This window comes from Phodopus roborovskii, unplaced genomic scaffold (genome assembly GCF_943737965.1).
Source record: "Phodopus roborovskii unplaced genomic scaffold, PHOROB, whole genome shotgun sequence".
Classification (NCBI taxonomy): Eukaryota; Metazoa; Chordata; class Mammalia; order Rodentia; family Cricetidae; genus Phodopus; species Phodopus roborovskii.
Window position 1 is genome coordinate 34,090,319 of NW_026125052.1, and position 27,282 is coordinate 34,117,600.

The 27,282-nt window shown below is 56.2% G+C and overlaps 4 protein-coding genes across 9 annotated transcripts; 1 reads left to right on the forward strand and 3 right to left on the reverse strand.

Moving 5' to 3' along the window:
• The first annotated feature begins 2,732 nt into the window (after positions 1-2,732).
• On the forward strand, positions 2,733-3,180 carry Npb (neuropeptide B). The gene is given in 5 exon segments (XM_051183593.1): positions 2,733-2,927; positions 2,930-2,961; positions 2,964-2,990; positions 3,048-3,082; positions 3,084-3,180. Coding segments are annotated over 5 exon segments (354 nt in total). The 5' UTR covers positions 2,733-2,764.
• Positions 3,181-4,384: 1,204 nt separating this feature from the next.
• On the reverse strand, positions 4,385-11,986 carry Pcyt2 (phosphate cytidylyltransferase 2, ethanolamine). Of its 2 annotated transcripts, XM_051182154.1 has the most exons (14): positions 11,818-11,986; positions 9,894-9,982; positions 9,310-9,471; positions 8,762-8,828; positions 8,063-8,147; positions 7,818-7,862; positions 7,441-7,494; positions 6,872-7,010; positions 6,373-6,455; positions 6,003-6,080; positions 5,697-5,762; positions 5,488-5,553; positions 5,265-5,353; positions 4,385-5,149 (listed from the first exon to the last, which is right to left on the reverse strand). In XM_051182154.1, the coding sequence occupies exons 1-14, from the start codon at positions 11,904-11,906 to the stop codon at positions 5,047-5,049; spliced, it is 1,215 nt and encodes a 404-aa protein (XP_051038111.1). In that variant the 5' UTR covers positions 11,907-11,986; the 3' UTR covers positions 4,385-5,046. The 2 variants fall into 2 exon arrangements, with proteins under 2 accessions (XP_051038111.1, XP_051038121.1); XM_051182164.1 differs by lacking the exon at positions 7,441-7,494.
• A 484-nt stretch (positions 11,987-12,470) lies between these two features.
• Positions 12,471-18,561, reverse strand: Sirt7 (sirtuin 7). 2 transcript variants are annotated; one of them, XR_007834365.1, is made up of 11 exons: positions 18,410-18,561; positions 18,194-18,331; positions 18,020-18,124; positions 15,708-15,778; positions 15,548-15,620; positions 15,017-15,115; positions 14,708-14,944; positions 14,490-14,570; positions 14,231-14,337; positions 13,762-13,847; positions 13,014-13,149 (listed from the first exon to the last, which is right to left on the reverse strand). XR_007834365.1 is itself a non-coding variant. In XM_051182176.1 (10 exons), exons 1-10 carry the CDS (start codon positions 18,503-18,505, stop codon positions 12,948-12,950), a joined length of 1,209 nt encoding a protein of 402 aa, XP_051038133.1. In that variant the 5' UTR covers positions 18,506-18,561; the 3' UTR covers positions 12,471-12,947. The 2 variants fall into 2 exon arrangements, 1 of the variants encoding a protein (XP_051038133.1); XM_051182176.1 differs by lacking the exon at positions 13,762-13,847 and having other exon boundaries at positions 12,471-13,149.
• A 97-nt stretch (positions 18,562-18,658) lies between these two features.
• Mafg (MAF bZIP transcription factor G) lies at positions 18,659-26,901 on the reverse strand. Of its 4 annotated transcripts, none has more exons than XM_051182208.1 (3): positions 26,831-26,901; positions 23,320-23,382; positions 18,659-23,240 (listed from the first exon to the last, which is right to left on the reverse strand). In XM_051182208.1, the coding sequence occupies exons 2-3, from the start codon at positions 23,353-23,355 to the stop codon at positions 22,788-22,790; spliced, it is 489 nt and encodes a 162-aa protein (XP_051038165.1). In that variant the 5' UTR covers positions 23,356-23,382; positions 26,831-26,901; the 3' UTR covers positions 18,659-22,787. The 4 variants fall into 4 exon arrangements, with proteins under 4 accessions (XP_051038165.1, XP_051038157.1, XP_051038149.1 ...); XM_051182200.1 differs by lacking the exon at positions 26,831-26,901 and adding an exon at positions 26,210-26,472; XM_051182192.1 differs by lacking the exon at positions 26,831-26,901 and adding an exon at positions 24,006-24,407.
• Between the last annotated feature and the right edge of the window lie 381 nt (positions 26,902-27,282).

Sequence of the window (27,282 nt, forward strand, 5' to 3'; positions counted from 1 at the left end):
AGTAGAAGAGACTAAGGCAGGGGAAAGCTGGGCAGAGACCTTAGGGTACGTTTATGCCTGTCAGCTGCCATAACCTGGTAAGAGCCCCAGGCTCTCTCTCCAGCCCCAGCCCCAGTTGAGCAAAGGTGGCAACCACCTTGAGCTGTTATGGTTGGAGGAAGATAGCTAAGCAGGCACTGATCATGTCCAGATGATCTTTGGAGACCACTGCAGGACGCTGTTCAGAGTCCCTTGCCTCTCTGAGACTGAGGCCAGATTTAGTGTAGGAGGATGTGGGTCCTCTGGTGTCTTAAGGATGGACAGGCCTTTATTTTCCACAACTGGGGATCATCAACCTTTAGGGTAACAACAGCCCGGCCCTAGAGTGTCTGGAAGCTCCTGGTTGGAAACCAGTTTAGGCTGGAATCTGAGAGTCCTGCTCAGTTCATCACATACTTTCACAGGCTCAGTGACGATTGCCAGTGTGAACACTTGGCACACCACATGCCTACAGCTTGGAGAGTTGACCGGTGACGAGGGCAGGGCTCCATGTGATCTGGCTGAGACTTGCTGTCCACTCCGTGTGTTGCTCTTTAGATACTTTCACTTGACCACTTGGTTATCTGTAGCATGCTGGTCCTGGGACTGGCCTCAGTTACCAGGAGCAGAGGTGGGGTGTAACTCAGCCTCTGGATACCCGGAGCTGCAGAGAGGAGCCAGGATTTGTGGTTTTGGAGCTCCTTGGGCTGACAGGTATGGTCCACCTTGGCTAGTTTTTTCTGTCCCCAGTGTCCTCCATGCCTTAACTAGGAACATTCTGGGTCATCCTCCCTGAAGCTGAGGTCCCAGGCTCACCTCAGTGTCCTCCATGTCTACAAGTCTGGGTTCCTTAGCACTTTGGTCTTTCTGATCTATTATCTCCGGTTCAGTTGATCCTGTCCTCAGGGTTAACTCCACCCATCTCACACCCCCAGTTTCTGTAGAGACCAGAAGGCTAACTAACCCTGGGCATACACCCTCCCTGCAAATGAAGTCCCCGGCCTCTCCTTTTTTCTTCTCCATTGTTCCTCTACCTGCTTCTGAAAGGTCAGGGCAGCTGATAGAATCCCATCACTGCATTGTGTTCTCCCTGAACCCCTTTCCCAGGCTGAAACAGAAGTTCCAGTAGGAAGCTTATGCTGTTGACCCAGGTAGGCCTTCTCTGATGCACCTGTACCTGCCCTGCCTGGCCAGGGACTATGTCCTGTTCATGTTGTGACCCCACACATAACACATGTCTTACACATTACTGTCCTGTGTCCAGCATTTGAACCATTGCTCGATAACTACAGAAGTGCTAAGTGGACAGCGGGCCCTGGGGCCACACCCCCTGGGGCAGAGTGGACAGAGCAGGCCCTAGGGCCACACCCCCTGGGGCAGAGTGGACAGAGCAGGACCTGGGGCAGAGTGGACAGAGCAGGACCTGGGGCAGAGTGGACAGAGCAGGACCTGGGGCAGAGTGGACAGAGCAGGACCTGGGGCAGAGTGGACAGAGCAGGACCTGGGGTCTGGATTTGTCTGCTCAGGTTTTTCTGAAGGTTGGAACATGAGCTTGACGCTTCTCATAGAGGACAAGTCCAGTAACCTTCCACTGTAAGCATGAAACAAAACAGCCCAGCCTGGCATTTGTGAAGATAGCATAAGTCATTTTTCCTAAGTTCAAGGCCCACAGAGTGAGAACCTATTGTTGAGACGGGCACATGACCAGAAAAAGAATAAGCGAGGTGGTCCCTGGGCTGGCTGGTTTTATGTTAACTTGACATAAGCTAAAGTCATCTGAGAGACGGGAGCCTCAGCTGAGAAAAACGTCTCCATAGATTAGGCTGTGGGCCATTTTCTTTCTTTGTTTTATTATATACAGTTTCTATTTTATGTGTGTGAATGTTTTACCTGCAAGCATGTCTTCACCATATGCATCCCCCCCCCCCCCCAGTGCCTGCTGAAGCCAGAAGACAGATACCCTGGAAGGCAGAGTTACAGAAAGTTGTGAGCCGCCATGTGGGTGCAGGGAATTGAATCTGGATCCTCTGGAAGAGCAGCCAGTGCTCTTTAAGCAATGAGCCATCTCTCTTGCCTAGAAAAAAAATTTTTCCCCTGAGACAGGGTTTCTATGTAACAGTCCTGGCTGTCCTGGAACTCACTTTGTAGACAAGGCTGGTCTCGAACTCAGAGATTCACTGCCTCCTGAGTGCTGAGATTAAAGGTGTGCACCATCACACCTGGTGGAAACTTTTAGTGATTGATTAGGGAGTGCCTAGCCCATTGTGGGTGGTCCTGGGTTATTTGAGAGAGCTGGTGAAGGAAGCCATGAGGACTGGCCTCTGCTTCAGCTCTTGATTCCAGGCTTCCAGAGTTCCTGTCTTGGCTTTTCGGGATATGCAAACCAAATGAAACCTTTTCCTCCTGAAGTTGCTTTTGGTTACGATGTTTCATTACAGCGTTAGTAATCCTAAAACATTCCCACATCCCACCCTTGGACGTTGATACCTCTGGCCAATAAGACCTGAACCTAAGAAAGAGGGCAGGTCCACGTCAGAAGGGAGAGATTGGCCCTCTGCCCATCCATGACACAAATTTCAGGCCTGGCAAGGTGTAGGAGATCCAGCTGATCATCACCCACAGCCTGTGTCCCTGTTGCTCCCCACCCCTCCCGCCGCCTCTGTCCCCGTCCCCGCCCCCCCCCCCAAAAGCCCAGCCTGGTTCACAGCCTTCAGCTCCGATCCCTCTGCTCCTGCTGCACAGCTCCATGGCCCAGTGTGGGAAGCTGGCGGTCGCCGCCCTGGCGCTAATCTTGCTGCTCCTGTCGCCAGCCCTTGCATGGTACAAGCCTGCGGCCGGACCCCACCACTACTCGGTGGGCTGCGCCTCGGGGCTACCGTCCAGCTTCCACAGGTTCCCGTCTACACGACGTTCCCTGTCGGAACAGGACCCCTACGCTTGGAGATGTGATGCACTCCAGCCTAAGGAGCCTTGTGAGTGCAAGCGGGTGGCGGGTGGTGGGAGCTGGTGGGGTAGGGATGGGCCCTCAGCCTCCACTGCCCCCTCCGGCCCTGTGTGTCAAAGACCCCGAACCTGCAGAGCTGCCAGTGGCAATTCAACAGACCAGGGACTTTCCAGTCCTTGTCGCTGCGGGAGGCAGAATGCCAGTGGCCTGAGCCCTGAACCCCAACACAGACCTCGAGTGGCTGTGGTGGGTGACCCCCCACACCCAATCCTGCCTGAAGCTGTGCAGGCCCTGTCATGTGAGTTGGCACTTGTTTCCCTAACCCCTACCATGCTCCACAGCAAATAGCTAAATGAATAAAGCAAACCCGTGGCTGCTGAGGGTGGCTGGAGAAGGTAAAGTACAGACACCGACAGACCCAGCTAGCCTCGTCACTGGTTTCCCAACAGCATCCCCTTCTCTGGCCAGGCTGGGCCTCAACCCATCTCCCAGAGTCTGCAGAGGTAACCCCTACTTAGGCAGCAGGCATTGGGCATAGATAGTTCCCTCAGAGGATCTTCAGGCCCTCCATCCTGTCCCTCAAGTCTCCAAGGTCATAGATTCTCCCTACTGTCCCCAACCCTTTGAAGCCCCTCCCAGAGACCCCGAAGTACTAAGCATATAGCTGTGTGTTCAGCAAAGCAGAGAGGACAAGGAGTGAGTGAGGTATGCAAGCCATAGTCCTCAGACCCGCCACAAAGCTGGATATAAGCTTTCTGGCCTCCTCACAGCTCCCCTAAACCCCAACTGCCCTGTGTCCTGCCGGGTCTAACCTCGCACATTCTGGCCGCTGGGTCACTAAGCCAAGTGGGCTGCTGACTTAGCTCTGCCCACAGCTGCTTCTAAACACCAGGTGCCATCTTCAGGACCTGAGCCCTGGTCTGCCAGGCCCTGAGCTGGCTATGAGGCATCTTTCTCTTCATGGTCTCATCAGCCACACCTCACCCAGGTTCCAAGGGCGGCACATAGCATGCCTGTCTATGCAGTGTTCTCTGGGGACCAGCTCCTGGTTCTCGGAAGCAACACACTCAGGTGGCACCATCAGCCTCCCACTGCCCCATTCCTAGTAGGCAGCAGGAAGGTGTGTGCACCTCCTCCAGATCCAGACTCTAGGTCTGAAACATCCATGAAGGCTCTCCTGCCTGGGGTGGGGGGCAGGTCTCCCTGCTTCCGCAGCTGGGATAGCTAAGTATCACCAGCACCCTTGCTTGGGAGGAACCAGGCTTCACCATTCCTGTCAGTTGCTTATCATTGAGGCTGTAGGAGCCTCAGCGGCTGCTGGACTCCATGTAGACCTCTGCCAGGGCAAGTACACAAGCCACCCAGCTTCCTGGCCTGGGCTTTCTCCCTTCTCTGAAAGAATTCTCGCTGTGGGCGCATTCCCTGCTTCTTCCCGGGGCTCAGAGCCCACAGAGCACTTCCCACCAGGCTTTATTCAGTTGCGCCACTGAGGTACAAAGAGGACCAGGAAGTCTGCAGAGAACAGTCGAGCTGGCCCAGCCACAGGGGCAAGTGCTTCTTCCAGGAATCAGGAATGGGGTGCTAGAACGTGCCCCAAAGTCGAGGGTGCCCACTTGCAGGGTGGCCCAGGACAGGAGGTCCCCAAAGTTACCCCTCTGAACCTTTCGCCAAAGCTGGGTGGGCAGAAATGCAGCTTCCCGTCAGGCAGGAGGGGCCCCAGCCAAGACGGGGGCAGTGGCAGTTGGAACTGTGGATGCTAAGGACACATAGCAATACTCCTCCAGTCACAGGTGTCCTCTGCTTATCCTATCCCCTGGGCTACTTCACTGTGTGAGCCACCCTCTCTGGGCAGCTCCATGGAAAGGACAGAGAGCCTGTTGCCCGGCGGGCAGTGCCTCACAGGCAGGCAGAACAGCACCCTCCAGCAAGGCAGCTTCCTCTGGAATCATGTGAGCTGACACCAAGACACAAGCAGAGCAGGGCAGGAAGAGAAGAGGTGGGCACAGGGCAAGGGCGTGAGTGACACCCTCCAGGTCAGGAGCTGGGCCGTCTCCCCTGGTGAGTGACACCCTCCAGGTCAGGAGCTAGGCCGTCTCCCCTGCAGGCTGTGCCTCCTGCTGCCTCATGGCCTCCAGAAAGGCCAATTCCTTGGCTTCCTTCTTCTGATTCCGTGCTTCATACTCCAACCTGGGGCCAGACAGGTATAAACTGGGCCTCTTCAATCCTGGGAGTTACCCACTGCCCACCCACTCAGGTGGGAGGGGCACACCCACTGCCCCGCCTGCGGTGGGAGGGGACACACCTGTTCTTGATGATCCTTTGTACAATCAGGTCTGTAGTGAGGTCACTGCCACTGTCGATCTGCCGGAAGATTCCTCTCCTCTTGGGCTCCTGAAGGCCTCAATGCAAACAGGAGAGGAAGATGGGAACCCCCTGACTACAAAGACACCTCCAGGTGCCCCTCCACCCCTGAGAGACCAATGCCAGCAAGAATGGTTGTTCCTACTTAGGCCTGGGCAACCCACCTGGTAGGGGTCAGAGCCATCTCTGTCAGGTACAATTTCTGTCTTCCCATGACATACAAGGTCCACCTGGGGAGAGGGGTCAGGAGGCTTCCTCAGAGAAGCTGTGTCACGCCTCACAACCACCTAGGGCTAGCCTAGGAAAACTGGCCCTGGCTGACCCAGGCAGGAGCCTCGACATCATGTTCTGCTCAGCCAGGGGGAAGTCTCACCTTGAAGTGACCCAGGAGCTCTGCTGTGACAGAGTACGGCGCTCCAATCACCACTTCTGAAACATACTGCAGAGACACAGCCAGTAAAGCAACTTAGTCCTCATTTCTGGCAAGCCAGGGCCAGAGAGTGGCAGAGAAGGCCCCGGGGGAGCCAGCTGGGACAGGGCAACATAGCAGGGGCCAGTGGGCAAAAGGAATCTGCAGGCTCCTCAGTAGGGAAAGAAACTGTACCAATAGGGCCCCGGCCACCCTCCACCCTCTCACTGGGCAGGTGGATGCCCCTGCCCTGGCTCCCAGACCACTCACCCGGCAAGCCAGCACGCTCAGAGTCCGCTCATGCAGGTTCATGATGGGGTAGTTCTTGCCCTTGTATCGGTTTACTTCCTAGGGCCAGGAGTTTGGCTCAGCTAATGAATGGTGCCCTCCCTCCCAGCTGGCCTTCCTGGGCAGAAGCTGGGAGAGGTACCCTCTCACAGGAATACCCTAGGCAGGGTTGTTCTGGACTCCAGAAGACTACAGCACTTGCCTTCACTAGACACCAAGAGCCCCACTCCTTCAGAGGCTCCCTGTGCCCAAAACTGAACCCAGCGAGGCCCCTTGAGGGATCCCATCCCACAGCCCATCAGCTAACGGGGTGCTGAGAAGCAAGCAAGCAAGCAAGCAGAAAGGCAGAGACCTGGTCAAAGTGTAGGCCGGCGATGATGTAGGGCCTCTTGGCTAGCTTGTGCACCTCCTCTAGGAAGTCCACGTGCCCGATGTCTACATCCGGGTTAAGCAGCAGTAACCAGCTGTGAATGATGGTGTTTCCCTGTAAGTCCAGTACTTGCAAGGAGGAGGCAGGAGTATTGCAAGTTCTATACCAGCCTGGACTACAGAGGAAAAGTGTCTCAAAAAAGCAAGGCCTGGGGTTGTAGCTCAGCAGTAGATACAGCCCAGGGTTCCATCCCAATCTTGGGGGTGGTGATGGCAGAGGAGGCAGCAGTAATGGGCTAGGCTAGAAAGGGAGGGGTTCTGTCCCATCCTCTGTCCTCAACAGCGGGTACCCAAGGGACTCCTTGCCATTTTCCCTGATGAGGTCAGTGCTCCCTACAACCTAGCTCAACCCTGGAGCCTTGGAGTCTATGGGTTCCCGCCCTGTGGCATAAATGTGGGCAGCAGAGTCCCTAAAAGGATACGGAACAGGTCAAAGGCACCGGCCACGTAGATGACTGTCTCTCCAGGCTGGGGCTCCTTCCCAGAAGCAAACTGGATGATCTTCTGGGATGTCTGTAGAAACTGGGACACCCCTGTCCAGGGGTTCTGCCCCCCAGGGCACTATTAGCCAAGAGAAGGAACCAGTCAGTGGTAGAGGCCTGTGTGTACCCCTTACCCAGCACCCTCCCCAGGGCCACTCTTGGGAGCCCAGGGCTCCCTGTGCCCGTCATACGTGTGGGTGATGGGTGCATGTGCAAAGAGCATTGGAGGCTGGACTCCCCCACAACCCCAGCCTGCAAATAACCCAGCAGCACAGTTGGGGGCTATGTCCAGGCAGGTACTTGGGGCAAGGGCAGGGACACACCATGGTAAGGCCAAGTAGGACCACTGTAGCTAGCAGGACTGTGGCTCCACCCGGTGGCCACAGAAGATACTGCAGTCAACGCCAGCTCTGCCTGGCTACACTCCACCAGGAGCAGGCGCAGAGCCCAGTGGCCGGCAGACACCGCCCTCTGAGGGACCCGGCACCCTGAGGCCACCATCTGGTCACCTGGGAGGAGACTTCTGAGGAAAGTGTGTCCCCGGCAGGTGTCGGGTGAGGGGGCTACAAAGGGAGAGAGGGCCAGGCCATTTGGTTAGATGCCACCTGTAGGTGGGCAGTCCTTGCTCCTCCTCCAAGAAGTGGCTACTGGGACTGGCCACCTCTTGCCTGTCCTCCCTCCCAGCATCCACTAGCTGGCCAAGCCTGGCGGTCAGTACCTGGTCAGCACTGGGAAAGAGAGGGAGGAGGGCACAGTAAAGCTCTGGCTCAACCTTTCCCCATGGGAAGGAAGCCTAAGGTGGGTGGGTGGGTGGGGAGTGCTGCATGTGGCTAGTTACATGTCATCTGTATTTCCAGAGTGGCCTCTGCAGCCAGGCTGTACTCACCTTGCCAAAACTGTCAGCATATTCCCGATACTCGGAGGACATCTCCTGCACACAAGGGCAAGAGGCTAAGGGGCCTTGCTCTGACTGCTAGCCTGGGACCAGCACTACACAGCCCCAGAGCTCCATGACAAGATGGTCAGGGAGAGAAACAGGACAGACCCAAGGGTGGTTAGTAGGTGCCCCCCCTCCCCCGTTGTGTCCTCAACCCAGGGACTATTTCCCAGACCCCATGCCTCTGGACTCACCTGGCTGCTGTGGTGGGCCTTGGTCACCAGCAACATTCGACCCACGAGGTCTGTGGTGGACACACCCTGGGTGCGTTTACACTCTCTGGGGCAGAGGTAAGGTGGAGGTTTTCATCCAGAGTACACTCCTGAGGCTCTGCTACAGGCGGAACCCACCTGAGGGACATGGCCCTAACCCAGTCCCCCCCCCCCAGAACCAGACTGGGGCAATGAGCTCCATCAGTGACAGAGGCAGAGGGCTCGTTCGACTGTACAGTGTAGCGCCAGGGAGTACGCAGGCCACATTTAGGATACAGCAGCTCTGGTTCCCACGATGACATTGTACGCTCTGGTCTCTTGTACCCAGGGCCCTACACCCTGCTATACATTCTCTGCTGAGAGAATCCCAGGCTGCTCTGTCCCCGGGCCACAGTTGGCTCTTTACATTACAGTTAGTTAAAATAAAAAGCTAGTTCTCCAGGGGCTCCAGTGATGCTGCTTAATCTGTGGGTGCCCTACCAACAGTGCTGATCAGATGGTATCTGTGCAAAGCTCTGCCTGGCAGTACTGCCCAGAAGCCCAGGACTGGCCACGCAAAGGTCGCCCACAAGCACTCCTTCCTGCATTTTCAGCCCCACGTCAGGCCCAAAGGCCTTGCAGGCTATGTCAAAGCAGCAATGAGAGCTAGGAAGGGGCCCACTCGGATACCATGGGACCTACCTGTACCTCCCAGCCTGCTTCACTTCCTCGTAGGTATCCCGGCCATCCACTGTCAACGTGATGTCATCTGGGGGTGACAGGATTTGTTTTTGTTTTGTTTAGAGAGGGATGCTCTTGCTATGTAGCCCAGGCTGACCTGGAACTTGTTTTTCCAGACAGGGTTTGTCTGTGCAGCTCTCACTGTTCTGGGACTTGCTTTGTAGACCAAGCAACTTAGAGACCCGCCTACCTCTGCCTCCCAACTGCTGGGATTAAAGACTTGCACCACTATCACCCAGCTGACCTGGAATGTTTAATGCCCCTGCCTCAGCCTCCCTAGTACTAGGGTGATATGTATGAAGCATCACCCTGGGCTCATAAGCAAGGCTTCTTAACTCAGAGCACCCGTGGGACCAGAACTACCCCTTTTATCTGTGCCATTGCGATGGGGATGCACGCAGAGCTTTCTTATATCTGCATGCGATGAGGAGCCCTCTATCTTTGAGATGCTATCAGCCATCAACCGGTCTGACTGAGCCCAGCCCCCACCCCAAGCCCTGCCCACTCACTGCCATGAACACAGAAGTCACAGTTGTACTTGTCCAGTGTTTCCAGTGTGGTGACGTAGGGAGCAGCGGGCACCACCTCATCCACCCACTTGATGGCCTGTACCATCTTGTACCTCTCCTCCTGGGTAAACACTGGGGGCCCCTTATGCTTGGCGATCTCCTCTAGGGACAGAGAAAAAGGACAAAACAAGACAAATGATGGGCAGCTCCGAAGCCCAGTCCTTAGGAGCCTCGGCCACAAAGCTGATCAGGGAAAGGGAATACCCTCAAAAGTGCACAGGTGTGCAGTGGTCCGTGTCTCCTGCCTTAGCCCGAGGCAGGGCCCCAGGTAAAGCGCATGTGTGCTCAGGGCATCTGCTGGTTAACTAGGTCAGCCTCTTCTGGTCTCAGGAACCAGGGTAGGGTGGACAATACAGCTGAGGACACTGTCTGGTGTGGCTTTCTCTATTGGGGACCAGGCTGGCTTACTTACTAAACTGGGTTCATGCCTGTGCACTGGGCAAGGATGCAGGGATCCCCCTGCCACCCCCCACCTTTGCTTGGTCCATTGGAGTAGGTCCCAGGCACAGCAGCCCACACCTTACCGTCAGTGTGCACACCCACGATGAGGTGGTCCCCCATGGCACGTGCCTGGCGCAGCTGATTGGAGTGACCATAATGTACCATGTCGTAGCTGTGAGGACAGACAGGGCAGTTAGGTCCTGTACTGATCTCCACAGAAAACTGGGTACCTCATTCAGGACACAGCTTTACTCCTTTGGAGGCCCTCTGGGGGCTACTAAACCAAGCCCCTAGGTGTTGGGCTTCCAGAGGGGAAGCGGGTTCTCAGTTGTCCACACCCTAGATACTGGACTTAGGGCAGGACTCAGTCAGTGCCAGGTCTAGCAACAGTGGCAAATTCAGGGATGGGGCCTGGTAAGATCCAGAGAGCTGGTGAGTTCCCAAGACAAGACAGTCGTCCACTGGTAGATGTGTAACTGTTTCAAGCTGTTTCTTCTGCCTTTTGTTTGTTTTTCTTTTGTTTTTTTTGATACAGGGTTTCTCTGTGTAACAGCTCTGGCTGTCTGTAGACCAGGCTGGCCCAGAAGTCACAGACAGAGATCCACCTGCCTCTGGCTCCTGAGTGCTGGGATTAAAGGTATGCTCTGTTCTTTTTTTTTTCCCCCCCTGGAAGATAAGATCTCATGTAGCCCAGACTTTCCTCAAACTCACCATGTAACCAAGAATGACCTTGAACTCCTGACCCTCCTGACTGAGAATCACCACCAGAACCCTTCTCTTTGGATGCTAGGAAGTAAGTGCAGGAGTTTGTACATACCAGGCAAGCATCCTACCAACTGAGCCACATCCCCAACCCACAAAATACAAGACTTTGTCCAGGATTTGAACATGGGACTCTTCCAACCTAAACAAGAATCATATCCCCAGGTCAACGAGCCACACTCAAGCAAGCTTTGAAACAAGATAACTGCCCTGAGTTAGGGGCAGACTCCATTCCACCCGAGATAATCTGGCAGTCGGTCCCCCACCCCCATCCACATGGTCTGGCTTAGCTCTCTGAGAAAACAAGAGCCATCACCTGCTCCTGGAGCTTTTATCCTCAAGTCTAGGTCCGGCCATGACTACACTGTCAAGGTCAAGGCTACCCAGAACCCAGCAACATGCTGGGCACTGAGGGTTTACCAGTGTGCACTGGGGCCACCTGTATTAATTCTCCATGGGCCAGCTCTAGGCCACTGCCTTTGCTCAGCTTCCTCCACAACTCTAGTGGAGTGTCATCAGGTGACTTGAGCAGCCCTGCACCATAGCACAGAGTAGAGGCAAGTAAACACAACCCTGATAGGCTCAGGCGCCACGGGTCAGCAGCCCTTGTGCCCACTAAACAGGCAGGGCAAGATCAGAGGTCGGAGTCTGCATCTGGCATTATGGCACAGTATTGTGGGTGGGCCAAGGTCATAGTCCACTGACACGAAGTCAAAGCCACTGCTGGCAGGAGGCTGAAGTTGTAGCTCAGTGATGGAGCACTGGCTTAGCATGTTCAAGGCTATGGATCGCATCCTCGGGACCACCAAACCAAAAACAAACGCGAAATGCACAAAAGTTCAGCCTTCTGTCCCTGACCCCAGAACCCCCACCCCCACCCCGGGCAGCCCTAGTGACCATTCCGCATCCACCAGGGGTAGGTAGGCACGACGGAGGGCGGAGGGCGGTAAACTGTAGAAAGGCCAACATCTCTGCTGCTTGTTGACAGTTCCGCGACTTTCTTAGAGCAGCGTCAGGGGCGGGCTTGCCGGAGAAGCCCATGGCCTTCCAGCCCCGGTGACCTGGGTAATGAATGGCTACCGCGGACCCACGGCCGCGTTTCCGGTTTTCCGGGCGTCTGCAGACCGCACTCCTAAGTGACCGGAGGCCGGAGAGCCTCGTGCGGCCTCGGAAGACTCGGGATCCGCCAACGGCCGGTGCGTGACCCCGAGGTGACCGCCCGCCCCTCGCCGCCGCCACACTCACCAGCCATCGCACCACACCCGCACGGCGCGCTGGCCCACCGGGCCCCTCCGCCCGGCCGCGCCGGCCTCCCCGTGCCCGTTACGGATCATGGCACCGCAGGCCCCGTGAAACCGGGTAGCTCCCGCGACTCGCAGCCCTCGGCCCCGCCCCCGACGCTCGCGCGTGCTCACGCGGGCCTCACCCCGCCTGCCGCGGCCAATGGCTAGCGTTATCCCAGGCCCCGCCCCCGGCTGGCCCCACCTCTCCGCCCGACATGCGAGGCCAAAGATCTGTGTGGAAGGTCCTAGCCCGAGCAGGTGACAGACACCTCGGTGTCCTGTAGGTGTCCCTGCTGGCCCAGTGTCCAAAGGGAGAAGCAGGCTTGTACCGCAACGGCTCGCCCCAGTGCCTTGAGCTTTCCCGGGACTGGGTTACTTGTTGGTTTTTTGGAGACAGGTTGGTTTGAGACAGCTCTGGATGTCGTGCAATTTGCTTTGTAGACCAGGCTGGTCTACAACTCACGGAAATCTGCCTGTCTACCAAGTGATGGTATGGAAGGCAAGCACCCCCCCCCCACACACACACACACACACACTCACCCACCCCGGGCGTAGCCGGCCCTTAACACGTTTTCAGATACTCTGCGGTGCAGGCAGCAGTCATCGGGACACCAAGACAGGAGAGAGATGTTTTAATAATAAGACTTGCTCAGACTGGAGGCTTAGATCCGCCCCTGTGCCGCATACCCAACACAGAAAAAGGTTTTATAAAGTGAACGCTTTTAGTAATAAGTAGTAGAAATAGGGAGGCCCTGAGACTAGCCTGGAGAGTGAGGTAAGGCAGTGGTGGGCTCCTCTGCTGGCCAGGCCGGGAAAGAGCTGTTTTCACAAAGGCCTTACTGCCTTTGTACAAAGGGGAATGGGAGGAGGTGTCCTTGAAAGTTGAGCCCATATTGGGGCAGTCACAACAGTGCAAGAGAGGCTTCCCACAAGGACAAATGGCTAAGGAACATCACCGTGAAATGCCACCCCCGAGAGTTCTTCCCACTAGGTCCTGTGGGGGCACTGTAGCCTTCACGGTGACATAGGCCCCTGAACAAGCGTCAACATCATCTGCAAAGTGCTGGCCAGTCGCTCTTTGTCAACACCTGGCTATGCTGCTTTCTTCCTTTTTGCACGCTTCGCGCACCCCCTGCCAAACCAGCCTCCTAGGATGGGGGGCGCTGGGCTAAGTGGTGCATTCTGGTCCCCAGGGGGGGCGGCTTCTCTGCTTCTGCTCAGTGACTTCCTACTGTGGCTGCCTTCTTCACCAGGGCGGAGGGGAGTGGCCAGGGAGAAAATGGGGTCTTGCCACCTAATAGGAAGAAGAGCAGCATCAGGCAGGTCTGAGCCTTTCAGCCACAACCCTCCCAGGCGTGGGGAAGCTGCCTGAGGCCAGCTGTCATCCTAACCCTTCCCGCTGTCTTAATGGTGGTTGGGTTCACTAGGAGCAGCTTCAGTGCCACCCAGCTATAGAAGAGCTGCAGGGGACAGTCTCTTGGGTGGGCTCTTTAGTGTCCCATCCATCGTCTGTGGGCTCGGCACACACAGGAAGGGTAGTACTAAGCTGCAGGATGGCTCCATCTCCAAGGATAAGATGCTAGCAACTCTGGGCCCCACCTTTCATTTGTATGGATGAGGGCAGGTGGACCAGACCCTTTCCCCAGTCCAGACTGCATGACGGGGATGGGAGGGAAGAGGCCAGTTGACTAGGGAGGCATGGCCTACAGACTACACCATGAAGAAATCATGTATCTGATTGAGATGCAGAACCACATATTATAAACGTAAGATACAGATAAGCACCGATTTGAAAAATGAGCTAAGTTAATGTCAAAAAAAACAACAACAACAAAAACCAACAATAACAAAAAACAGTACAGCACAGGATAGGCCCACGTCACAGAACACCACAAACATAACATACAAGAATTGCCAGGCCCAGAGGTGAAGGGATCCTGAATTTCTTGAACCCTTTGATTAAAAGAAGTTATTGATTTCCCCTATAAGACCCTGAAAATTCACAGAGAAAGAAAGTGTAAACTTTTCACTCAATATACACACCATGTCTAAATTATCACAAATTCTCACGGCAATTTGATTAAGCTTCCCCAAATATCCCAGAACCAAGGACAGATTCTGTCTGACCAGACTGCAGTCCTTATCCCTCACAGTTGTCCACCCAGGCTGCAAGAGCTCTGTGGGGAAGCATCCTATAAAACACGCTGGCAGACCCCCCTCTCCTCACAGAGGTGATGGCCACCACACCGGTCAGGGCAGAAGAATGTGCACGTGTGTGGAGCCTTGCCCCAGCCGGTCCCTCGGGAGGCTCAACAGAAGACAGACATAGCCCATCACACAGGAGGGCAGAAATGGGGCCACGCTGTGCTACTCACCGGCTGTACACAGGGATCTCCAGGCCTAGCTCATCCATGAGGAGCTGCATCACGTCATCACATTTCCCATGAAGCTTCAGTGCGGCCCAGTCATCCTTCGGGGTCCACTGAAGACAAGAAAGGCAGATGACACCCTTTGCCTGTCCCCTGCAGGCTGGGCCAGCCGTCTCCAGGAACGTGGACCTGTGCAAGACTTCCCGGACGCACAAGTGTGGCACACCCCCAGGTATGAGGAAGAAGGCGTAAGCACCCACGTTACCTGCAGGTTCACAATGTAGAGTTTGGGCCGCCGGCTTGGAGGCTTCGTCATGCACCAGAGGCGGGGGTACTTCTTCAGTACCTGCAGGGTTGGGCAGACACAACACGGGAGGAAGAACATGAACACAGAAAATCTAACGCCCACTGATAACAGTTCTGGGCAGGCAGGACTGTAACATGCTCAACCCATGGTGCATTCACTGCACTGTCAACACGCACCTTCAAGCTGGACCCTAAACACAGGATTGTGTCTGCTTTGCTAGCAGCCTCGGTCGCTGCCTCCCAGTTCAGAGGCTGCCCTAATGTCCCCCTCTCCCCAAAGTGCACAATGGTATCCCGGAGCTGAGTCCCACACTTATGGCAGGTCCGGCCAGTCTGGTGCCGGTGAAGGGCAGTGCGCTCCGTCACGTCAAACACTCGTACGTACTCCCTGTTAGGGATGCAGGAGGTGCAGACCTGAGGATGACAGAGCACAGTGAGTGAGCCGTGCCTGTCACCCAGGCCCCACGCCCCTCTGCTACTGCTCACTTCAATATACATATTCCCATGGAGCTCCGAGATGGCGGTTCGTGGAAGCCCACTGCGCAGGTGGAGGCCATCGCAGTTCTGAGACACCACATGCTGCACCTGCACAACGGGGCAAGGAGGCAATCAGGAGGGGGTGGAGGGAGCACCCTGTATTGGTGAAATCATCCCCAGCCCAGTCTGGCCAAGCAAAGAGGCAGCTGTAGCCCAGGAAGGCCCTGTGGTGGGGAGGAGTCGCTGGGAGCACCCAGGAGAACTAGCATCTGTACTCCTGCAAATTAGGTAGCAGCTTGGGGCACTGGATCAGAACCCTCTTGGGTCCCTCTCTTTCAGATCTCCCAGGAGCCCAGGCAGATTCCTTCCCTTTGCTCAGTAGTCCCCTGGAGGCTTCTGACAGACCTCCCCTGTAGTTAGGATGTTGTCTAAAGCCAGCCCCCCCTACCTGCAGTCTACACAACAATCCGTCCTCTTTACCTCAGGGTTGACTGAAGCACCTTGCCACCTGGGCTCTGAGGGGCAGCTCTGGGCTCTTACCAGCTTTTGCTCATGCAGACGGGTGATGCTCATGTGGGTGAGGGTGGGCTCCGCGTCACTTAGGTCAGCAGCACTGCAGTTGGGTAAAAGAGGGATGCGTCAGGCAGGTGCAGCTGCTTGCTGCCTGACCGTGTTTGTGAGGAAGCCGAGAGACGCTCACCTCACACTTCTTCCTTTCTGAAGCAATGTCCACACTCCATTAGGGCCTCGATAATCGGGGATAGAAGCTGCCTGCACAATTGTGAAATGGGGTTACCACAGGTACCGCAGAGTACCCCACACAGCGCAGGCCACACCCCAGGCCTGACAACAGACTGGTGTCTGTCTGTCCCCTCGTTATGGCTCTTCCCCTGCATGCATGTTCATGACTTCCTTGTCCTGTCTGGGCCAGCTCACCCTTCCAGACTCCTCAGAACCCTGCTCTACTCCAGGGTCATTTCTAGCAGTGAGCAGCTGTGTCCACACGTGTCTCAAACAATGAAGGGCTCAGCAGTGTCCAAAGGGACAGGTGTTAGTGTTCAAGTCATGTTCAGCAAAACAGTAAGTCCCAGAAGGAAGTACACCTCTGTCCCAAGCACTTACAGCTCTGAACAGTTTTAACTTCCACTTAGCATACATATAAAAAACCTCTAGGATGAGATAAACATTAGCTAATTTTCCACGAGAATCAGTACGTATCTAGGATCTAAGAGTCTTTGGGTCCTGGCTGGGGAAGCCCTGTATCCTCACTGCTGCTTATGCTCAGAGAAGAACCCACCCTGACCGGTAACCCTAGCCCATTATGGATGAAAACCTCAAACGGTGCTCAGACTACATTTACAAGCTGCACATGGTATTGAGCTGTCACCAGATTTGTGGAGGCGATATCGATATCACTGCTATACAGTCACCACATGGCTCAAAGGTCCCAAATGCTTACATCCCAGATGCTGTAAGGTTCGCACATTGCTACTGGGACATCGCTGTCTGTCTGTCTGTCTATGCTTCCCATCCCCACATTTCCCTGCAGAGCCCTACTCAACGCCACTTCAACAGCAAGGTGAGGACTGTATGTCTGACACCAGTCAGATTTGCACCACCCTTACCTGCTTACGGCCGGTAGCTGTTACCTGTGTAACAAAGGTCTTCTTTTCTGTATGTTTGTATTTACAATTGTGCACACGTGTGTAGATATGCACATGTGTGTGCCCCTGTGTATGAATCTCAATCTCCACCTTACTTTTTTTTTTTTTTTAACATTTTTTGAGGGGGAAGGGTGCACGCAAGTGCCATAATTCTCGAGTAGACGTCAGATAACGAACGGCCTGTAGCACTCAGTCCTCTCCTACCGTCCTGTGGATTCCGAGGACCAAACTCAAGCCATCACTGAGCTGTCTCACTACCCTTTCCCCTTTGGGTTTTTGTTTTTTTTTTTTTTTTTTTTTTTTTTTTGGCGACAAGTTCTCTCACTGAACCTTGGAGCTCATGGGTTTGGCTAAGCTGTCTAAGCAGCAGGCTTCCGGGGTCTTCTTAGCTTATCTTACCAGTGCTGGGATTACAGGAGTCTGCCACTGCTGAGCTTTTTCATGTGGACGCTGAGAGCTCAAAGTCAGGGTCCACACGTTTGCACACGCTTGCACAGCAAGTACCCAACCAACCGAGGCACCCCTCCCCTCCAGGCCACCTCAGGGACTCTTTGAGAACAGAAATCATCTGGTGTTTGCCTTGGCTGAACCTACATATGCCAAATACTCCACACTCACCCCTCATCACGTAAATATGTCGGTTACAAAGCTAGTCATCCCTTAGCCCAGGAAAGGTCTCAGAGCCAAGACCACAGCATTTCCTGTCGGCCCCTGTTGGACCATGGCTCTTACTGCCTTCCTTCTTTTGTTTTGAGACAGGGTTTTTGCTTCTGAATTTCCTCCTCAACCAGGCTCCAGCTCCTGAGTCCTGAGATTAGAGGTTTGGGATGTGACACTGGTGTTCTGTTTATCTTTCTTCACGGAGTAGGAGACAGTGTAGGTCTCCAGTCTGTCCACATTACGTGGCTCAATCAATCTGTCTCCTTTAGTGGAGAAGAGATCAACAGGCAGTTGGCTACTAGGCCCTATTTTTGTTCGTTTGTCTCTAATTAGCTGTCACAAGTCAAGCGTTCTGAAAGTCTTTGGCTCATTTAAATTATTATTACTATTATTATTAACATTTTAAAGACAAGGTCTCTAAATAGACCTGGCTAGCCTTGAACTTACAAAGATCTGCGTGCCTCGGACTGCTAGGCATGCGCCACTACGCTCAGCTTGCCTTAATTACGTCTTAAATCTAGAGTTGTCTTTGGGTCTCTGAGCAAAGAGGACACCTTGGAGCGGCTTCAAGGGAGACCGTCTGAACTTGGGTAGGTAGTTCCTCAACTGCAGCTCTGTGCAGAGCAAGTTTGTGTCCCAGAAGGGGGCGCCCCGCACCTGACCCAGCCAGCAGCCGGCCCTCGCCTACCGTGCTGATCCCAGCGCCTGTGTAGACCACCAAGTGTTTGGCATTCCGGACAGCTCCGGCCAGTTCCCGGACCTTCCTCCGCAGCTCCTCCGGGTCATCACACACCTGACGGGGAGCCGGGGCTGGTCATGCCGCCCGCCGCCCGCCGCCCTCCGCCCGCCGCCCGGGACTCGCCTCCTCTTGGCGCCGCTTGAGGCCCTCTCGCCTCCGGCTCCGACCCTGCAGCTCGGTCACCAGATCCTCGCTCTCGGCCAGGAGCCGGCCCTCCTCCGCGCTGCGCTCTGCAGCCGCCTTCCTCAGGATGCGTGACACCTGCGGGCGGGCGGACGGGCGGGCGACAGGTCAGCGACTGCACGCGCGGGCTCGGCCGCGGGCACCACGGCAGCCTACCTGGCGCAGGCGCTCCCGCTGCTGCTCCTCTCGCAGCCTCCGGACCCGCTCAGCCGCCTTGCGCTCCGAGCGGCTCAGACCGCCACCGGCTGCCATCGCTCCCTGGACTGCGCTTCCGGCTTCCGCTTCCGCCTCGCCGGGCAGCCACAGGGACGCATGCGCGCGCCCGAGCCACCCCGCCCCTTCCGGCTCGCCCTTCACACCCCTAGTTTGGTCCCCTCCTCCTCCTTGCAAAGAAATAATAGCAGGTCTCTTTTAAAAGGTGTTTATTGATCATATACAAAATAAAGAAAACCTTATATATCACAAACATACACTATGTACAGCAATAAATACCCGGGGGGCCAGGCCCAGCGCCGCCCCTCCTGGACAATAATTTAGCAATAAATACTGCGCAGGGCACGGGTGGGCACCAAGGCTGCTGTCTGCTGAGGCCAGGCTGCTGGTCGCTCTGCACTGGTGCGAACGTCCAGGCCTCACCTCGCAGCCAGATCCCTGATGGCCTTGCCCAGGTGCAGGAGACTGGGTCTCACCTTGCAGCCACACCCCAGCCCCTCCTCACTTAGATCTTTAAGGACCCCCCCACCCCATTTAGGGTACTCTCTACTAACCTCCCCCTGGCTTCAGCCCTGCAGGGCAGGCAGGGGCTGATCAACTCTGCTTGGACACACCTCTCAGCACCAGGAGACCAACAGAGCTGGACACACAATAGCCCTTGTCCTGTCGCCCTAAGTTGCCAGGAGAAGGGTTTCTGTACCCACTCCCATTTGGTTAAAGGCTTCAAGGACTAGCAGACAGAGAGGATGGGAGGGAAGATAGGACTGGGGTATGAAGTTGCTAGAGGGGCTGAGAGCCCAACCGGGGTCAGAGAACAGGGAATTCTGTCGGGGACACTTCCTAGAACACTCCACTTCGAACTTCCAGAGACACCCATGCTGCTCCAGGGAAAAGGGTAGAAACGTGTGCAGCTAGCCCATCAGGTACAGCACACAGCCAGGGAACATGCCAGAACCGGGCAGGCCACAAGCAGCTCTCAAAATCCCATGCCTCTGTGTGGTACTGTCCTCTTTTCCACAACTGCTCCCAAACCAGGCAGCCAACGGGGACATGAAAACATGCCAAGAAGAATTATTGTGGCTTTTGGGGAAAAAGAAATCGTTAATGTGTTGGTTCCTTTCACCAAACCACAGCCTAAAAAAGTAACTCAGAAGATCCCAGAGCGGAAACAGTGCAGCAGGGCTCTGGCCCAGGCATCCCAGCTGTGGATGGGAGCTTTGGCCAAGTGGCCACACCAGAGAGGGAGGTAGCAGGGAAGTGGCCTCGCCATCTCCAAGTGGGCTGTAGCTTATCAAACCTGCACACCCTGGCACTGAACACCAAACCTGCTGCTAACACACACAGACCTGAAAGCTGGACTGAGAACAGCCTTCGGGGAAGCCTGGTGATGACAGTGAGCCCAGAACAACTTGGTCATAATCTCCAGAGAGAAGCATTCCATCTCACGTGGTTTCTCTGTGAAAGCCGAGTTTCCATGTCCGAGGAAGGAGGTCAGGCAAAGTCAGGGTAGGAGGGGAAGCTGCACAAAAATGGTTTACTTAGCGGAGTAGTTTGGGAGACCTGGCCTCAGCCAAAGCTCTCCACTCGCTGTGTCAGAAAGTCTCAAATACAACGCCCTCACAGTAGGAAAACAGAACAAACGATGATCAGAAAGACAGCCAACAGTCACACTTGGGACACAGGGTTTACTGTCACGAAAGAGAAGGGACAAGGGGTGGCATGCACTGCGGGGCTGGCTCAATAGGGAACGCTCCCCAGACTCAAGCAGGTGCTGCAAATCTGAACACTATGAGCATGGCCCTATCCAGTTCAGAAGCCAAGAGCTGTTCAATCTCCTCTTTCTCATCCTCCTGCAGGCTCGAGCTATGCACATAGAAGGCCATGATCGGTTAGTTACACACGACCACTCAGCCAGGACCAAGGAACGTGGAAACCCTGTCCCTCTCCTCCTCAGCTAGGCATGGGCAGAATGCATTCCAGCTCTGCTTGCTGCCTGTCAGAATCAGCAACTCACCTGGGTACCAGTGTGAGAACCAAAGGGGGGGAGGGGGATGAGGTCACCTGGTAACTTATAATCAACAGTCCAGACTTCCACTCACATCTGACTCAGGCATCAACGGGAGTGTCTGAGCACCTTGAGCCAAAGAAGCCCACCCAAATGCCAGGGCCTGCAGAGGTCCTGCTCCCAGAGCACGGCGTGCTGGGCCAAACTGACTGAAAACCCTGCTGCCCACGAGGTAAAGGCCCATCAGGCCAGTCTCTCAGCAGCTCACGTGTATGTGCTTTTCAGGGACCCAGGGCCCCCAGAGAAGACACAGGCAGTACCAGCAAGAGGCCAAGGGCCACGTGACTACACAGGAAAACAGTCTCTTACAGGTGGGCACCCGCCTACGAGGAGCTTCCCAAGCCAAGCCTGGAAGGTGGGCAGCCTCCACTGCATAGCTGGGGTGAGGAGGCAGGTGTAGACCCTGCCGAGAAGCACCTCCAAGTCGGACAGCGGATCCCTGGAAGACACAGATCCTGAAGGGAGGCGTAAGGAAGGCCCAGAGCCAAGAGCTGCAGACAGTGCGGAAGAGACAGACCTGGCCCTGAAGCCAAAGCCCTTGTCTGGCAACGGTGGAGGCCTCCAGGCCCTCACAGTGAGGCCGGGAAGAACAGGTTGCCCCAAGGGGGCCCCTGACCAATCTGCCTGGGAAACAATAGCCCACAGAATGGGATTTTAGGGATAGGTGGGCGATAAAGATTTCCAGCCCACAAGGTAGGCCTATGGGGTGGCCTTGCCGAGGCCCCAAAGGAAGCCTACAGGAACAAAGCTGAGGCCAAGAGGAAGACAGCCAGGGACAGGTAAGACACAGCCCTGTGGGCACCACAGTGACTCCTTGGTCCCTGCAATGCCACCACCCAGGGTCACAGGTGGTGGATGTGGGAGCAGCACGGGGGTCAAGACAGCTCCCAATCTCACGTACTCTGCCCTAGACCCACATGCGAAGCCAAGGCTCGGAGGGACCAAGTGGCAGAGGACAAGTGCAGAAGAATTTGAGTTCTGCCTGGGACCCCAGCCCAACCCAGGTCCAGCAAGCCAGCAGAAGCAAAACCACAACAAAATTCAAAACACACACACACACACAAAATCCATACACAGGGACAGCCACAGGTCAAAGGTCACCAGAAGCACCAGCACTTTACGGCTGCACAAAACCTCACCAGGCACGGACAACAGCACGGCACCGGCAAGACGGAAGCGGGAAGGGCAAAGGAGTAAGTCACTTTCGGTACAATTGCAAGAGATATCAAAGGGGCGGCCTCCGGCCGGCTCGCAGCTTGGCCTTTTTTTTTTTTTTTTTTTTTTTCCTTTTTTTAAACTAAGTTTTATAAGTAATGTCTGATAACTCTGCGTATAAAAACTAAACTCCAACAGCCACAGAGCTGTCCCCAAGTTTACAAGAAAGGGTTGTTTTTTTTTTCTTTTTAACCTAGCAAAGTTTATACTATACTTTCTTCCCTTTTCCATTTATATGGTCAAATGTTGTTTTTTTTTTTTTTCTTTTTTAAAGACAATTTTATAAATACTCTGCAGCTTTTTTTTTCTTTTTAGCTCTTAAACATATAATTTAATAACTTCGTAAAAGGAACTTCTCTTTTAAATAAAGGGCTATATAACCACACAAACAGGTCATGTAAACAGACACCGGACACCGGTGACCCACCGCAGGACACACTGACACACCTTCCACCCACACTTACAACCAGCGATTTGGTCTTATCCAGTGCACTGTGCCAGGCTCCAGCACCGTGGTCCCTGCCCCAGTGCCCAGGCTGGTGGTCTACCCATGCAGAGCCTTCAAGACATAACCTTTTCAGGGCAGAGCCCATCTCTTCCTTCTGGATCAAGCTGAGAGGCCCACTGGAATCTGAAGAGAAAGCGCCTACGTCCCCCTGCAGACTGGCGGCCTGGGGGCCTGCAGACCACCAGAAAGGGCAGACCTAAGCCCGGTGCACTTGCCCACTCCCACTCGTGTCCGCCCCACAGTGCCCACTCCGGACTCCTAGCCTGCATGGCCTTGGTACAAAGGGGTTAGGGGCAACCCAACATCACTGCTGAACTGACCAATCCCAACGTACAAAACACGCGCGTGACGACAAGGGTGACAGGGGCTCAGCCCAACGCCCCTGGGTGCAGGTTGTGCTTTGCAGGGAAGGAAACGGGGAAGGGAGAGGAGAAGAAAAGGGAAAAGGAAAGGGAAGGAAGAGGGACAGGGCTGCCAACTTTGCCACGCCCTTAGTGGCCCCTTAGAGACCTGTCTGGCAAGTGCACGTGTCCCTATGACCGAGCATCTGTCTTGGACTTTACTATTGTGATGACGCTGGTGGCAGCCACCTTGCCAGGGACCAAGGGCCCCAGGCCAGCAGCAAGGGGGCCCCGAGCTGGGGCCACGGGGCTGCGGGCCACGGTCCTGGCGAAGTTCTGCAGGGCCTCATACTTGGAGCGCAGCGCATCGAGCTCCAGCTTCATGCTGGCGTTCTCGGAGGCCAGCTTCTCCACCTCCTGCTGTAGCTCCGCCTTCTGCTTTTCCAGCTCCTCCTTCTGCGTCACCCGCTTAACCCTACAGCTGGCCGCGTAGCCCCGGTTCTTGAGTGTGCGGCGGCGCTGCTTCAGCTGGATGATCTCTTCCTTGGACAGGCCTCGCAGGTGCTGGTTCAGCTCTCGCACGGACATGGTCACCAGCTCCTCGTCGGTCAAGCTGGTGCCATTCTCACCCGGTTCCCGCTTCACCTGGAGAGCAGTGACGAGCAGGGTCACAGCCGCGCAGGGAACCCACCCACCACACCCCAAACCCGGCCTCTCCACTCACCTTTAAGGCCTTGTTGCCTTTATTGGGGGTCGTCATAACCCGGGGGCACAAGGAGCGGGCACTCTGCAAGACACAGAGCAGAGGTCAGGACCCCGTAGACCCCCCCCCCCTTATACCCCGAGAGGAAGCTTGCCTTGCCATCAGGTGCTCAGCCCACTGAACCTTGCCCTCACCTGACCCGAGGACAGCCCTTGCACCTTGGTTACCCTGAGCTGGGCTGCTTCAGAAGGCCCTTTCCCTAGAGAGACAGGTGGGAGATCAGGAGGTTTCGGGAAGAACCAGCTGTGTGAAGGCAGAGGGGAGCAGAGAGAGATTAGAAGGTCTGGGCTGCAGGAGGGGCGAGCCTAGAAGGAAGCTGAGCTTTAAAAATAACCCCAGCGCTGCCCTAGAGCACACTGTTCCTGGCGAGTCACGCTGACTCAGCATATCGCCTCCCTGTCTTCCCGAGGCCAGCCAACAGTTCCCCGGGAGACCCACTACAGGGACCAACAGCAGGCAAGGGTCAGTCAAGGACCCTAAGACACGGGGTCCTACTTCCCTTGTATCCATCCATCCCTAAGCTTGCCCAGGACAAAAGAAAAGAAAGCCCTTTCTCCCTCTAGGACTTAGGAGGCTGCTTCCTGCCTCATTTTTGGCAGAGGACCAACCAGGTTTGCTCTTACTGTGCAGACTGGGGATCCTCTCACCTTCCAGGTAGCAGGCAATCCAGCTGGGAGGAGCTGAGCCCAGGCCCCTCCAGTCCTCCCCGTCCACCTCCTTCACAGATGGAGTAACCATCCTGTGGCTTGGTTGCAGCATCCTGTGCTCCTGCCACACCCGATACTGGGTGTTTCACAAGGGCCCCCACAATTAGCAGAGGGTGGGCACTGTTAGCTGGAAGCAGGCAAGAGCCAGCCGCTTTGGGTCACTGGCTGGTCTCTGGCTATCTGCCTAGGGTCAGTGACCACAGGGCCAGGAACAAAAGCAAAGCAGCTACCTTCTACGGTCAGCCACCCCTCTGGCATTGGATCTTATTTTCAGACTTCTGAAGCCTTGCCAAGAACATTTTTGTATACCCAAGCTGGGAATCCCCACTTAGCCCAGCACCTATCAGTCCCAGGGCTGAAGATACCTCCTCCCCTTTCCAGGTTAGAGGCAGAGAAATGGAAAGGAACTGCAGGTGAGATTGTGGCAGTGTCTTCCAGAGGAGGCTGAAGGCTGCACGCACTCAGGCGACATGTGCCAGGGTGGGAGGTGGGGTGCACCTTAAACCTAGCAAGAGAACTAACGTGTGAGCCAGAGGCAGGTGTGCTCCCAAGTAGACCACTCTCAGCCTGGCACAGGAGGTGTGGCTACATGCAAACAAACGTTAAGCACAGAAGCTGGGAGACACTTCTCCAGGGCCACATTAAGAGCATTTTCAGAGTCAAGAGTCCCTACAGATCACAGAGAAAGACAGAAGTCCGAGTTAGGGCTCTGAAGGGATCCACCTTTCTTAGAAGCTGGCTCCAGACTCATGCCAGGGGCAGAAATCGAGGTGAGAGAGGCAGCCCTAGCAGGAGCTTCCTTCACACAGACTGCTCAGCTCAAAACGGAGACTTCCTGCGATTGCACAGGAAAGTGCAGCGTGTGGTGGCTGGGAGCTGAAAAGTGCCTCCTCAACAGATTTTCCCCTCTACTGAAGGCCTGAACTCAGCACAAGTACAGCCAACTGCCTCCTGATCAAAGGTGTGTGTGTGTGTGTGTGTGTGTGTGTGTGTGTGCGCGCGCGCGCGCAAATGTGCAAGTGTATATTCATATGTATACTTAAGGAGACAGCAGGTCTTACAATGCTTACAGCTCCCTGCCTAGCTCCTGCCGACCTAGGGTCACACGGTGACTAAGCAGACAGCTTTAGGGGGCAACTGTGCTGAGGAATAGTTACACGAGCCCGAGGAAGAAGCTCAGAGAAGTTAACAAGACCAGCTTCCCCCCAGCTCCGCCCTCCTCCAAATATTCTCACGGCGGACATCTGAACATGAGTCTCAAGCCAGACAGTGACCCTTGCTCATCCTTGCCTGCAAACTCCAGTGCAGGAGGCCCAAACTTAGTTAGGTCTTCTCTCCCTCAGACACTGACATTATCTGAAAACAACGTAAAGCTTTATGTCACAGCACAGTGACACCAAAGCTTAAACGCCTTTCCGGGACCTTGAATTTTCATAGGGCATAAAGTTCCACCCTTAATGAAAGCACCTGGCACGTACAGGCAGCCCCAGGGCTTGGTGTGGTAAGTGTGGAGGGGGGGGGGACATCTGTAAGCACGAACCACAAAGTCAGCTTAAGCTAGCCATGAAATCCCCGGGAAAGAAAGCAATACAGGACCGTTCACAGCAAGTGAGGTCAGTAAATATCCACACAGCCACGCAAAGGTGGGGGCACACCCCACGCAGGCTGTCACTTCCCAAGAGTTCGCAGTGATCAGGTCAGACAACCGACAAGGCACACACTTTTTGCTAAGCTGGGGCACCAGTGGGTCCCCCAAACTCTTCTGACAGGGGTAAAGGAGAGGTAAATGAGAAAGAAGTACATCCTCCACTCCATGCTCGCACCTCCTCGAAACTCCCACCGGCTACCATCCACCCTTTCCTCCCATGAGCTGGCAGAGCTGCCCCGGCTTCCTTAAAGCCACACACCCTTCTCTCGGGACTCCCGGTCTGGTCTTTTTCCTGCAGGGGCCGACGCTGCCTGGCCGGCCAGGGTCACTCAGAAGGAAAGCCGCCTTCCCAGACAAGCTGGCTCGGCCCACCTAAGCTCCTCCCCTCAGCGTACTCCGATCGGTCTCTCCCAGTTTGGGAAACTGGACCCGGCGTGGGACCTGGACCAGGAGCCCCAGAGCCTAGGAGGGATATGTCAGCCTGGGGCTTTTTTACCTTCCACCCGGGAGAGACCTGCGGCGCGCCCCTGCAAAGCCTCCTTCGAGGCCTTTGCCTCCAACTCACAGGTCCGTTCAACTTAAACACGACCCCGGCTCCTGGGCCCGACCTTCGCCTCCCGGATCGAGCCCTGCCTCCCCGCTCAGACTGCCCGGTAGCGGGCCTGGGCCCCCCGCCCCGGCCCAGCGTCAGCAGGAGCACTAAGTGACCTCATGCTGATGACTCAGCACGTCTCCGCTGGGCTCGCACGCGCGTGGCGAGCGAGCCCCAGCCGCTCCGCGGGGTCTCCCCGCCGCCGCCCCAGCCAGCCCGCGCGACCCCGCCCGCTCGGAAGCCGACGGACACCTGATGAGTCAGCAGCCTGGCGCGGCCACCCCGGGGCTGGCCCGGGCAGGCGCGCGGACCTCGCCCTTTAATCGCGCCCCCCGCGGGGCACCCGGGGCCCGTCGCGCGCGCACGCCCGTCGCCAGCCGCGCCCGGCCCACCAGCTCCGGGGTGGCACCGGCGAGCCGCCGGCTCCCGGCCGGCTGGCGGAGACCAGCGAGGCGCGCGCCGCCGTCGGATGCGCCGCCACCCCGAGGCCAGGCCCCGCCGCCCGCCCCAGCCCCGCGCACTCACCACACTGCGGGCCCGGGCGGGCCGAGGCGGGGCTGGGGCGGGGCCGCGCGCGCGCGCTCCGAGGCTGCGCGGGGCCGGGGCCGGGGCCGGGGCCGGGGCGGGCGCGAAGGGTCCGGGCCGGGGGCTTAGGGGGACTGGGCGCTCGCGCGGGCCGGGCCGAGCGCGCTAGGAAGGCCGGGCCGGACCGGGCTCAGAATCCGCCGCCGCCGCCGACTCCTCAGACGTCACATGATGTTTGGTCACGTGGGCTCCATTCATGAAGCGGCGACGCGGCTGGCCTAAGCTTAAAGGGAAAGGCGCGGCGGCGGCGAGGCGAGCGCGCCCCCATCACGCCTGCGCAGCCCGGCGCCGTCGTCCCTGGCAACCCGCCGCGCCCAGGCGACGTCTCGCGGGACTCGTCCCCGCGCCCTCCCGGTTCCTCCGTGCCCCGGCCGGGTCAGGTTCCCAGGGAT

What these genes read in the sequence shown, in the direction of transcription:
- Sirt7 (XM_051182176.1), bottom strand. Translation starts at nt 18,505, where the DNA reads ATGGCAGCCGGTGGCGGTCTGAGCCGCTCGGAGCGCAAGGCGGCTGAG. An exon ending in GTTTAGGGTCCAGCTTGAAG is followed by an intron (nt 14,571 to 14,707) that starts GTGCGTGTTGAC and finishes CCAACCCTGCAG; the next exon opens with GTACTGAAGAAGTACCCCCG. An exon ending in GAGATCCCTGTGTACAGCCG is followed by an intron (nt 13,150 to 14,230) that starts GTGAGTAGCACA and finishes TCTTCCTATTAG; the next exon opens with GTGGCAAGACCCCATTTTCT.
- Mafg (XM_051182208.1), bottom strand. Translation starts at nt 23,355, where the DNA reads ATGACGACCCCCAATAAAGGCAACAAGGCCTTAAAG. An exon ending in AAGGCAACAAGGCCTTAAAG is followed by an intron (nt 23,241 to 23,319) that starts GTGAGTGGAGAG and finishes ACTGCTCTCCAG; the next exon opens with GTGAAGCGGGAACCGGGTGA.
- Pcyt2 (XM_051182154.1), bottom strand. Translation starts at nt 11,906, where the DNA reads ATGATCCGTAACGGGCACGGGGAGGCCGGCGCGGCCGGGCGGAGGGGC. An exon ending in AGGCCCACCACAGCAGCCAG is followed by an intron (nt 7,863 to 8,062) that starts GTGAGTCCAGAG and finishes CCTTGTGTGCAG; the next exon opens with GAGATGTCCTCCGAGTATCG. An exon ending in CAAAGGATCATCAAGAACAG is followed by an intron (nt 5,150 to 5,264) that starts GTGTGTCCCCTC and finishes GTCTGGCCCCAG; the next exon opens with GTTGGAGTATGAAGCACGGA.